Genomic DNA, 13,304 nt, shown 5'->3' with positions numbered 1-13,304 from the left:
ACATAAAGCGGTTAAAATAATTTAAAATGCTTAAAAAGCTTGTTATGTAAAGTATTTTAACTCATTTTGACTACCAGGAGGAGGCTGTTCTGGGTTAAATTTACCTTGAAATTATGTGCATGTTTTTTTCATTGTTTTTTACTGAAAACCAATGATTGGTTGGTGCGTGGGTGTTATTTCAATCAGCCAAGGTTTTCCTTGGTTGAATTCAGGCCTACTGATTTTATCACCAGGGTGTAAACATGTTTATTTCTGCTGTATAAATGGACGTCTTAACATGGACTCTAATGGGGATTACTCAACTTCTGCCACCAGCCTCAAGTGGACACTCGAGGAACTGCAGTTTTTCTGCACACTTTATTGTTTTAACACTAGTGGATGCTGCCTGGATGTTACTTCATAAACGCAAATAAAAGCACAGTACATGCCTCCTTATCTGCTCCCATCACAGGTCAGAAAGAGGACTGGAAATGAAGGTTGCTCACTTCCTGTTACGTCCTGTTTAGCAGCCCCCTGAAGGTTATTTTGACCTGAGGGTCAGGATCCTGTTTCTGTGTGTGCACACTGTCCCAGCATTGGCTCGGAAATCATGTTCTCTCTATCGGCTTCGCTCGGTTTCACAGGAAAATAGACACACACTTCACTGGCACGTAGGCTTCGAGTTGCCTAGCAACCGCCTGCTAAAGGTTATTATTCCGGCAACTTCTGTAGGTGTGTGTGTGAGCGTGGAGCAGTGTCAGCGTATGTGTGCAGGTGTGTGCCCATGTTTGCAGTGACAGAGAAGGATTATGGGTAGGGAATTTTTAAATCATACTCACATCCTCTCTGTTTACTCTGTTTGTGTGGTCCACAGCTTGGCATGGCGAACGTCTGGGCCCTCGCTGATGGCTCGCAGCAATGTGTGCCCCGTGTTAACCCACTTCCGGGTTTCCATGGTAACAGTGGGACAGGGCCCAGGGCGGTCAGAGGAAGCCAGACACACAACAACGCAACAAAACTCAGCACACATACACAAAGTCACTGGCAGCCTCACTTCTATGATGCTGCCTCTTTTTTCCCCTCTCTGTTTGCCCTCCTTCATCTGTGGCAAAGATTTCTCATCCACTACAATCATTTTTCTATTTTTTTTCTATCTCATTTTCCTTCCATGTGATACTTAAAGTTTGGTTTAACAGCAAAGTTAGAAGACTTGCTACCTCAGTGTGACTCCAGTCTGAATTTCAATAAGGAGGGATTAATTAGAAGTGGATAACAACATTTAGAGTGGGCGGAAACGTAGAAAGACTGCTGATAAGAGCTCTTGATGTGAAGCGGCTTCATTAAGCGTAGGCCTGGATGACGACAGGAGATTGGACTAAATTACCAAGAGTTTAAAGTCTGGCTATGGAGTCGAATCTGCAGGTGGATGATGCAAACTCACACACCAGACGGTCAATTAAACTGGTGTGGAGTTTGGGACTGGGATGAAGGCTAGAATAGTTTTTGATTTTTTATTAGCTTTGATTTTTATTTCGTTTCACTCTTTGTTTTCAATTTCAGTTTAATTTTAGTTTGTTTTTATGCTGTTTTTTCATTCAGTTTACTTCTTCATTTGCAGAAATGCTTTGTTTTAGTTGAGTTTTTATTAGATTAGTTTTTCCAGTAGTGCAGGATATTTTTCAGGGGTGAGACCCAAAAGGGCCATTAAAAGCATGTTTTTTTTTTCTTCAACAATCAACCGGCAGAGAATTCCAGCCATTTAGAACACCTAACAAACATTTGCTTTAGATAACCATGTGATCAATAACCTGCATGCCTTTCTGCATGATGTGTTTCTGTGTTGAATACAGTTCAGCTTCACTAGAGAATTGTTCATAGGCATAGGATTTACCCACTCATGGAAGTCCACAACGACTCTGCTTGTCTGGGGCCCATCTTTGCCCCCAGCTGCTGCTTTAGTGTTTGTGTTGCTCAGTTATCTGTAGTTCCCCATGTTTTGGCTTCTTTATTACCTGTGGTGATGACTGATCACATGAATATTTACCACCTAAATTTGCCATGTGCTGCCAACACGGCTAAACAACCCCAGCACTGAACAGGAAGTGGGTTGCTGTAAAATGAGTTTATATTAAATTTGAGTTTATACTCAACCCTGCTCAACCCATCCATCCATTTTCTATACCACATATCCTGTGGAGCCTATCCCAGCTGTCTCTGGGCGAGAAGAGGGGTACACCCTGGACTAGTCACCAGTCAATCGCAGGGGTGCCATATAGAGACAGACAACCAGGCACACTTAACACCCATGGCCAATTTAAAATGATCAATCAACCTAATGACCATGTTTTGTTTTGTTTTTTTGATGATGGGAGGAAGCTGGAGTACCCGGAGAGAGAGCATGCATGGGGGAGAACATGCAAACTCCTCACAGAAAGGCCCTGACTGGGAGGCGAACCAGGGACCTTCTTGCTGTGAGGCAACTGCGCTAACCCCTGCATTGCCATGCCGCCCCCTGCTCAACCAAAGAGTCAAACAGTTGAAAAGTGCCTTTGGAAGAGCCACAATCTAAATGGTGAAAAGTGGCAAGAATGGGTTAAATTGGCAATAAAAACAAGGAAGGTGTCAAAAATGGTCAGAAAGCGGCAAAAAATGGATGAAAAAGGGCAAAATAAACATACAATGGACGAAACTAGGTGATAAGTGGCAAAAATGGGTGCCAAATCACCAAAACATTAACTTACAGGTGGTCAAAAAGCGCCAAAAATTCGGAAAACACTGAGTGGAAGGTGACCAAAATGGGCAAAATAGCTGTAAAAATATGGGAAAATGGGGGAAAGTGGCAATTATTGGCAAAAGGCAGCTTAAATGGGCGAAAAGTGACAATAAAGGGGGAAAAAATAGCAAAAAAATGGCTTAAAACTGATGAAAAAGGGCAAAAGCAGGATAAGAGTGGCAAAAAAGGGCAAGAAGTGGCAAAAACAAGTGGCAAAATGGGCGTAAAGCAGCAGAAATGGATTAAAACTGGCAAAAAATTGCAAAAAAGGGCAATGAACTAAACTGGAAAACCAACACCACAGGCACAGCAATGACTCCACTTTCTGAGGGCCCTGAAAAGCAACGCCCTGGCCAAGGAGCTGCTGGTGTCCTTTTACAGATGCTCCATTGAAAGTGTACTGGCATACTGCATCCCAGTGTGGTTTTCCAGCTGCACTGCTCAGGAGAAGACAGCTCTCCAGAGGGTCATCAACACAGCACAGAAAATCACTGGCTGTGCTCTCCTCTCCTTAGAGGAGCTGTTCAGGTCCCGCTGCCACAGGAAGGCCCTGGGCATCCTGAAGGACTCATCCCACCCAGCACATCACCTGTTCCAACTGCTACCCTCAGGAAGACAGTTCAGGACAACAAGAACCAAAACTAAAAGACTGAAAAACAGCACATATCCCAGAGCAGTTTCGATATTAAATGAGAAACTGCTCGAGCACTGAATGAAACTGCAAACAATTTCGTTATATGTTCTACAATGACAATAAAATTAATCTGATTCTGAATGGAAATATAGAGAGAAAAAATAAAGGTTGACAATTAAGTTTGACCATTAAAACCTACTATAAGTGGGAAACAAACTGATTAATGTGACTTGCAGTGGATAATTTCTGAGGTCAAAGTTTCCATTTTTAAGGTTTTCTGCAGAATAATATTTCAGATTAAGACAAACAAGAGCCACGAATCATCACAAAAGAGCCACATGTGGCTGAGTATCTCTGATATAAAGGATTCTTTACACCATATCTTTTAGGTAGCACATTATATAATATGTAATTATTCACTCTTTACCTATTTGGTAATTGAATTGACATATTTTTGGCGGTTAATCTTCTTATCTCCTGGACATCCGTTTTGAAACCGGCCAAAGACCAGTAACTACCATGTAAAGGGAACTCTGCTTCCCAGGCTTGGAAGAACATTTTGGTTGGCATGCTGCTGCCAAAAACTTAAACTATGGATAATTTATTCTTTATTTTAGTTAGTTTTGTTAGCACACAATGAAGTTTTAGTTTTTTAGTTATCAATTTTTTGTGACGCCTTGTTTTTTTTACATTTTATTTTCAGTTAAATTAAATGGTTTTTACATTTTAGTTTGAATTATTTAATTAGTTTTAACCATAAAGACCTTGACTGGGGTTAAGAAACTCTAAGGTTACTAGTGGAGGAACTAAGCCTTCAAGTTTAGGCTAAGGGACATCTACCAGGAAAGGCAAAAATAATTCCTGTTGCACTGTGAGGGAGGGAATATGAAATTCAGTGTATGCTGCTTTTGTGGGACTTATTATCACTCTTAACTGTTCAAGGTAGACTTAACATGAGCTACCTGAGTGTGAATAGACGGTATTTGTTCCTGTAGAAGAACCAAGTTTGTATATTCTTGACCTTTATTTTAGAATATCTTTATTTATTCACTGTCTCAGGGGGAAAAACTACTCTACCCACAATCCTGGAGTGTCAAAGTGCTGTCTCTGATTGGTGGAGCCTGATGTCACCCATGAACTACAGTGGTCAGTTGCTACAACTGAATTCAACAGCTGTTTTTTATACCACAGAGGATTTAAATAGTTACTCCTCCCACAGTCTGAAGACATGCTCTTTAGGTTAATATGTCTTAATTGCCCGTAAATGTGAGTGTGAACGTGCCCAGTTGTTTAACTCTGTATATCAGCCTTGTGACTGACTGTCGACCAGTCCAACTCCTCTGATGATAGCTGGGATCAGCTCCAGCCCTCTGTGACCTGAACAGGATAAGCACTCCAGATAATGGATGGGTTTAAATGGGGAAGCGGTGATAAATGCTCCTGTAGAAGAACTATTAGTGAACTCTTAGTTCATATGTTATCAACTCCATTCTCAGAAAAGCATGGTTTATTTGAGAGCTCTGGTGGAACTATTCCCACAGTTCTAGAAAGTCCCAGCGATGTCTCTGATTGATGCAACCAGCTGTTACGTAAACACCAACCTTAACTGAGTCAAGTGAGGCCTGCAGGACTTTAGATGTCCTGGGTTCTTTCAGGACATCCCAGATAAGGCATTGACACACTCTCTGAGTCGTTTTGGTTTGGCTGCCACTCCTGGGAAGGTTCACCACTGTTCCAAGTTTTGTCCTTTAGTGGACAATGGCTCTCACCATGGCAGTGGTTTTGGAACTCTCCCACGGATGCCATTTTTGCCCAGTCTCTCTTTTTTATTGTTGAATCGTGAATACTGACCTTAACTGAGTCGAGTGAGGCCTGCAGACCTTTACATGTTCTGGGTTCTTTTTTGACCCCCTGGATGAGTCTTTGATGCACTTTTGGAGTCCCTTTGGTTGGCCAACCACTCCAGAGAAGGTTCACCCCGTTCCAAGTTTTCTCCTTTTGTGGACAATGGCTCTCACCAAGGTTCACTAGAGTCTCAAATCCTTTGGAATGGCTTTCCAGATGGACAGATGTCAGTGACTTTGTTTCTCAGCTGTTCTTGAATTTCTCTAGATCTTGGCATGATGTGCTGCTTTTTAAAATCAACAACACTACAAAATACCCATATAGATGGGTAGGAATGGAATGTGGTCTGAAGGGTTTAGTTACTCTTTAAGTGGTCTGGTCGCTCTTATGGTATCCACTGTTGTATAACATGTGGTGCTGATGGTGGTTGTGTGAAGTGTGTGGGTTTTAATACCTAAAAGACTCCAGTGTGCTCTAAGCTCTAACTGATGAGTCTACTAAATCAAAATCATCCCTGTGTCCCCCGTTAATTACAGCTACAGAGCTGCTGTGCTGACTCTATAACATAATCTGTTATTAAGTGATGACAGAAGCTTTATTTAAAATGAGAGAAGGAAACCTGACACACCCTGAAAGATAAGTTTTCCAGCTATTCCAGCAACGCACAGAACACAAGATAAATGCAACGAGAGAGGAGAAAAACAGTTCTAAAGAGATAGTGTTATATTGAACATAGGTGGGTGGTGATTAGGGGTCTACAGCTTAAATCACTGCAACTACGGTTAAATGTGTTTCACATAAACACTTGAAGATGTAAATCCATGCAAATATTTCTGTGATATTTTGTTTTCCTGCTAGATCCACCATATCCATAACTATTGTTATACGATTAACAGTACTTTGATTTATATAGGCAGTATGTAGAGGTATTGATATATAGAGAGTATGAAAAGATTGTCCAGTCATATTTGGACGAGAGGTTGGATACCAGGTGGATGCCCAAGAGAGCGGAAAGAGCTGAGAAGAAGCCAAGCTGACAGCTACAGGCCTCAACCTGTCATTCAAAGCAGCAATGGTCCTACTTTATATTTACCATTAAAACAACATTGAAACAACAACATATAACTTTTTCACCTTAAAATAATTACCTGTAAAGAGATCTAATTGTAGAATAACAACTCTTTAAAGCCAACTGTATCATATTTGATATATGATTTTGTAAGACCTCTTCAATCATTTCCCTAAAACCATTTTAATACAGTCTGATAACTGGTGAAAATGTCCTTCAGTGGAATAACAATGGCCAGAAATGCGTAGTGCATCAAATGTAATACAAAAAAATGTATAATTGTATGGCAGTTTTTTCTAAATTTTTGTAGAAGTTTAAATAAACATCTATGAGCATCAAAAACGAAAACAAATATGTTTGAGGTATCAGGCTTTAAAGGGTTCTTTGCCCAAGATGTCACACAGCATCAGAGAACACCTATGGGAGGGGGTCTACACAGACGCTTTTGGTGTCCCTTTATTTCATAAAGAAATGTGGTCTAGTTCTGATTAAACTGCTGCTAAACAATAGCTACATCCAAGCTAAACACTACGCCACGGCAGCCATTGCTGTCAGCTTCTAGTACAATGAAACCCCACCCTTAACCACCGCCTCGTTCTCCTTAAATGACGCTGATTGGTCAGGTCTGGCACAATCATTTCAGATTGGAGCTTTGTCCATAAATTCCAATGCACCTCTCCTTTCATTCCATCTTTTCTGTTTTTGCTTTGCTGTATTTTTACTGCACTTATGTTTTGGAGACTGGCTATTTGTTTACAGTAACAGGAGGCAGGCAGGAGTCTGAGGGCTCAGTTTGACAGTCCAGACCATCTTTGCATGAAGGGAAAGTTCAAATACTTTCGACCACTATGCCAAAGAAGTAGATGTTTTAACTGTCAGAGAGCCCAGTTCTCATCCCAGGATCTGGGACACTCTTTGTCCCCCCTGTGTAAGGACCTGATGATAGTTGTTTGAGTGTTATGGATTACTTTGAGTACAGTTACTAGGCCCCCTCCTTCTTGGCCCCACACACAGACTTCATGTGTGTTTGTTGTTTTTGCCTGCTGACATTTTTCCATCTCTCAAGGGGAAGATAAGCCTGTTCTCTGAATCTGTTTATGATAATCTGTAATTATAGAGCCCTGTCTAAAGCCATATTGCAAAGTTTAGCTTCACTAAAGCAGCAAAGAAAAACAAAACAGTCTTAAAAATATCAGTTTAAAAGAAAACTTAACAATAGTGTACAGAGGAAGGGGGATAAAATACATTTCATAGAAGTTTTAGCCATTGCAGTTTTTTTGTGGGTATACAGATAGTTCCCTCATGCTTATTTCTAATCAAACAAATGAATTAAAAAAATATATGGACTAGTGTTTAGAGATGCTGCAAAAATATGTCATTATCAAAAATAGAATTTGATCTGATATGAGGTAATTGCATTTTGGGTTCCCTGCACCATTACTCTTAATTCTGCTTAACTCAGACCTTCTGGCCTCATCTGTGGACACTTTTACTGCTATCTTGTGATCACAAAAGCATACTATAATTATCAGTGTCTATTCAAGATGGCCATAGTTCAAACCAAAATTCTCTCCAGGCAGTCCGAACGCAAAACCCCTTAAGGTACAAAAAGTCTTTACATTTTGTGATGTAAGGGATACATTTTTAGGGCATAATTCTCTATCCAGAACAGGGATATTTATAAAGGCAGTAATAGGAAGAGAAATCTTATTCAGGAGATACTTCATTTCGGGTTGTCTGTCATTTTACAAAGCCATGTTCAAAAATTGAGCGTATACTGTTAGTTCTAGCAGGCCAGAGTCAAGTGCTGCCACACCTGAGATCAGCTGATCTCACACCAGTCCTCATCAGCTGACAGCCAGCTGATTTGCTCCAAGTACAATACAGCTTCTCTTGTATGCTGCTTTTGCAACCCTCCTCCACCCCAGCTCCTCCTTCATTCTGTTGTCATTAATGCCTGCTCTGCTCTCAGTTTTTTCTTATTCTCTCCCTGTTTCCTGCTCTCCTTATGGCATTGGAATAATATAGCAATAAGTGCTAACAAATAACTGCTAATAAAGATATATTTATAGCCACAAATCGTGTGTTTCCTGACTGAAACAGAGCTGAAAATATCCTGGAAAAAAATGTATTTATTCCAACATGTAAAGCATGGACTTTTCTTTATCCTATGTGGATAAATAATGCCTAAGGCTGGGAGAGAAGCTGCAAAAACCCAGAGCAGGCATCAGTGACAACAGAATGACATTGATTAAGTCAGAAGCAGTATGATGGAGGAGCTGGGGTGGAGGAGTGTTGCAAGTAGGGATGGGGATTGAAACACTGGTTCTGTGTTTTTCAAATAACCGAAAATCAGTAACGTTTTAGCTTATCGATACTGCTATTGAGTCTCACTGGCTCTGTGATGTAACGTCCTTTTAAGATATCACTGGTGTAAAAAATACATCAGTTCTTTCAGGGGGAACATAACCTAAAAACACATTTTTGTGTGCGTTTACTATTGTGCATCACCAGAATGAAGTACCTTCAACTGTTGGCTTGAGGAAGAAAGATTCCGCCTGCGAGTCGCATGCAGTCGTATCCACCTGCGCTGGAAGTAACATGCTCTCATACCACTATTTCAGCTGTTTCAGGGCAGTTTTCTTCTTCAGTTGCTCAGATAAATGCTAAAAAATGCTCCAGAACTTTGTAGCAAGTCCTGTTTGTAAAAAATATTAATCCAGTGTAGAAATTAGTGGTGGAATTTGGCCGAATTGAAGTTAATTAACAAACTAAGCAGCTGAAAGACGGAAAATATGATGCGTTCAGGTAACCTCAGCGAATTAGACATCTGTATTCTATATGTTATATGTTCAAGTGTCACATAAAAATGGGAAAATTTAGTTTTTGACGAGAAACTTAAGTAAATACAGTTGTGAATATGAAGAATGTGTTTATATTTGAGGGGTGTAAAATAGATGTGACAGACTGAATCATAACTTTTTAACTCAAGCACTACTCAGCTAAGACTACTTGTAGTTTAAATATTTTCCCAGATTTTGTCTTACCAGCAAAGTATTGATAGTGGCATTGATAAGGACTCGGATCAATAAGTAGTATCGATAAGGGCATCAATATCAATAAAAATAAACGATCCCCATCCCTAGTTGCAAGAGCAGCTTGCAGAGAGAGCAGCAGAGCGTAGCCAGGCAAGACCAGTTTAGAAGGCAGGATGAGAGTAATTAGCCAATAGTGTGCTTAGAGTGAATCAGCTGGCCGTCAGCTGATGAGAACTTGCGTGAGATCAGCTGATCTCTATTATTGCAGTGTTTGACTCTGTGGCTTGCCTGAACTAACACTATATGCTTGATTTTTGCGACAGTTTAGTAGATTTGCCAGTATTTAGAATGGTGTCTTTAGTGTGTTATAAATTAAAATAGACCCATGTGAGGACATAATTCTTTTTCTTAACTACTTGTTGAGATACAGTGTTTAGTATTCTACTTATCAGGTCCTTCTAATCCCAAATAAGTAGGAAATATCAAAAATGCATGACAAATGAAAGCTTGGGTCTCAGGAGGTTAAAGCTGTAGATGAGCCAGGCTGCAGCCTTATGCCTTAAAAACATAGCCTTCCTTTTTTGGTGATGCTCAGTGTGCACAATCACAATAACACACAAAACACTGATCTGTGTACTGCCTGTTCCCTAGAATGCTGTCATAGTTTTTCATAGGTAATTTTTTTTTAATAACTGAGAAAATCACTTTTTAATCTGTTGTTTGTGCATATTTTTGTGTTTTCTCCTATCCAGCCATGGAGTCTCATGAGAAGCTGCAGAGTCTGGCAGCGCGGGAGGGGCTGAAGGGTCGTAAGGTCAGCCGAGCTCTGGAGAGTTTCAGCTGGAACATCACTATCCTGAAGGTCAGCAGCACGCTCACACACATACTAAAACACACACAAAACCACAGACAGCCTCGAGGATCCACTATTAGAGCATGCTTGTGCTCTGTTTCACTTCTACTCCCTTACCTCTCCGCTGATTTTCCATCCATCAGGGTCAGGCCGACTTGCTGAAGCACGCCAAAGCCGAGGTACAGGAGAACATGAAGCAGGTCCACGATGCTGCTCTGACGGGAAACCTCACCAAGGAGAGCGTTGGAGTGAGACGAGTGCGCTCGCAAACACGCCGAGGACACGAGGACAAACCCAATGTGACGAGTTCTCGGGGACCGTCTGCATAGTGAGATAAAAAACATAACGGAGGACCAAACTGCCATCGTAGCTGCTGTGACAAACACTTCTCCTGTTGAATGCCTTTGTGATCATTTGGAAAAGCTAAAGAAAGAAGTGCATTTTCACGAGAGACTAAGAAAAGAGTGGATGAATGTAAGCAGATGTCACGGAAAGAAGATAAAAGACACTGGAGGGATGAATGTAGTTAAAGCCAAGGTTCAGTTTGTACTGTATTAAACTGTAAATAACATTGAAGTCTATTGCTTATTCTTATGTGCAATTTGTTCTGAAAAAGTGAGGAAATTGTGTCCGTTTTCAGGTGCAGTGTGGGACTCAACTCTCCTTAAGCCTTTTGGAACTTTTGAAAAAAACTGCCACCTCCATGTGTTAGTGATTATCTAGCAATATCAGTGAGGATTCCAAATCAGGATTGGGTGAAGGTACCTGTGCATCTCAAAAAATAGAATAGTATGTAGGAAATGTTTCCTGTAATTTACTTCTGAAACTCACATTGCCATTAAGATTCATCTCATACAAAGTGAAACATTTCAAGATTTTTTTATGGCTTATAGCTCATGAAAATCAAAAATCCACATCTCAAAATATTAGAATATTGTGGAAATGGCCAATTTGCACAAGTCAGTAGTCATTATTAGAGACCTTCATGCTTCCATCTGCTGAAAAGCTTTCTAGAGATTCTGATATTCTTTTCCAGCAGGACTTGGCACCTTCCCACATTGAAGCCAGAACTACCAGAAACTGGCTTGCTGACCGTGGTGTTACTGTTTTGATTGGCCAGCCAACTGGTCTGACCTGAACCCCGTAGAGAATCAGAGGAAGATGAAAGACACCAGACTCAACAATCCAGATGAGCTGAAGGCTGCTATCAGAGCAAACTGGGCTTCATAACACCCCAGCAGTGCCACGGACTGATTGGCTCCATGCCACGTTGCATAGATGCAGTAATGTGCAAAAGGAGCTCCAACCAGTTACTGAGTGAATAAATGAGCATAATTTTCCAGAAGGTCAACATTTCTGTATTATAAATCCAGTTTTGGACTGATGTTTTGTTGATTTGTGAGAGCTGTAAGCTGATACCAAGATTAAAACAAAAAAAATTCTTCAAATGTTTTGCTTTGTATGAGATGAATTTACAATATGTAGAAGTCTCCCTTCTTGAATTAAATCACAGGGAGAAAAAAAAACTTTTACATGATATTCTTATTTTTGTAGATGCACCTGTATGTTTGAAGGAAATGCACTTTCATGGTTATTTAATAGAAGGCACGTCTCTTTAAACAGTGAATCTCTTTGACATGTGCTGCCCCTTTATCCCATTGAGCATTTGTGTCCTTGAACGCTGCTCCTCATCCTTTCGTCTTCTCCATTTCATCCTCTAAATATCATTGCCTCACATACAGTATTCTATATTTTTGTATTTCTCTGAACCTCCTGTGCTATTAAACCACTGTTGCCGCCATATTGATTGATTGATCAACTCCGGACCTGTTAATGGGAACAAAAAACCTTTCAGTTCAAAGTGCTTATTTTGTGTGCAAAACACTGTACAGTATTTTAATATGTTATTCTATCCTTTTGCTGTGAAGATTATTTTACATAAGTTATTGATCCTGAATGAAAACATTCCAGATAAAGGTGCGGTAGATGAAGCTGGACCTGTTCAGCTCTGTGATTGGTCAGGAATAAATTAGTTTTTAATGAAGGATACTCATGTTTGTGTTGTTTTTTTTTTTGTTTTTTTTTCTTTTCTGCAGATGCTTTGCTTTGATGTTCATTCATTCATACTGACAGAGCGTTCTGTGGAGTGCAAATGACAGCTGGGGACATAATCTACTTTAAAAGGGAAGCAGACCTTTAGTGCTGCAGTGTAGAGAAGATCAAAGGGTCCAATCAGCTTTCATTGATGGCTGTAATGCTGATTAAGGTTGAAAGACCACAGATTACTGACTCAACTGATTCATATTTTTTATATCTTATCCTTCAGTCAATAACTAGAGCTCTGAAAGAAACATTGTCTCCACACGGTATGTTTTTATCTGCTCTGGAGCTTTGCAAACATGAAATTTATCTTCAAATTTGACCTTTTTATTGTCTAATTGTGGGTCTGTTCCTGGAAAAACTGTTTACATGAATGGCCCTAGATGTTGGCTTAAATACAAACTGAACTACTCAACATCCATTGAATGGACTGGCATTTTGTGCATAAACATTCATGGCCTTTTCGGGATGGCCACAACTGACCCTTTAGGAAGCCCTGTCCTCTTTGGTTACTGCTACTAGGTTAGACAAAATCCAGAATCACAAGGCTCTTTTCCACTAGAAATGCAGTCAATTAAATTGAGCATATTGAATTGAATAAATCTACCCCATTTGTTGAAATGTAATTGATTTAGTTCTTTTATGGACTTCTCCTCAGGAGATGTCAAAGAAAAAATACAGTAAGTTGTACGATGCTAACTCCAAATCTGTAAAAACTTGTTCAATTTGATTAAAATACTACCAGTGTTGCTGTCCTCAACAAAGAGCACAAAGAAATATCTGGGATATCATCAGCTCCAATCAAACTCTAGTTAGCTAATGTTACAGAATAGCAATGTATTGTTTAGTAATGTTTGGCTACTTAACATTATCAGAACCTGACATGTAGTGCATTCAGAAAGAATTCAGACCCCCGTAACTTTTTTCAGTTCTGTTATGTTGCAGCCTGATGCTAAAGTCATTTCAATTCATTTTTTCTCTCAATAATCTACACTCAGTACCCCATCATAACA

The 13,304-nt window shown here is 40.0% G+C and overlaps 1 protein-coding gene across 1 annotated transcript in view; it reads left to right on the top strand.

Moving 5' to 3' along the window:
- The window catches only part of LOC121523343 (inactive phospholipase C-like protein 2), a 76,862-nt gene extending 65,520 nt beyond the window's left edge, over positions 1-11,342 (top strand). Inside the window, exons 11-12 of the mRNA XM_041808189.1 lie at positions 10,091-10,200; positions 10,335-11,342. Coding sequence (XP_041664123.1) covers positions 10,091-10,200; positions 10,335-10,520 — 296 coding nt within the window. The 3' untranslated portion in view covers positions 10,521-11,342. The remainder of the gene's footprint in view (positions 1-10,090; positions 10,201-10,334) is intronic.
- The last annotated feature ends 1,962 nt before the right edge of the window (positions 11,343-13,304 follow it).

The sequence above is a fragment of the Cheilinus undulatus genome, linkage group 16 (genome assembly GCF_018320785.1).
Source record: "Cheilinus undulatus linkage group 16, ASM1832078v1, whole genome shotgun sequence".
Classification (NCBI taxonomy): Eukaryota; Metazoa; Chordata; class Actinopteri; order Labriformes; family Labridae; genus Cheilinus; species Cheilinus undulatus.
Note: the sequence above shows the minus strand (reverse complement) of the source record. Positions and strands in the feature narration are given on the sequence as shown.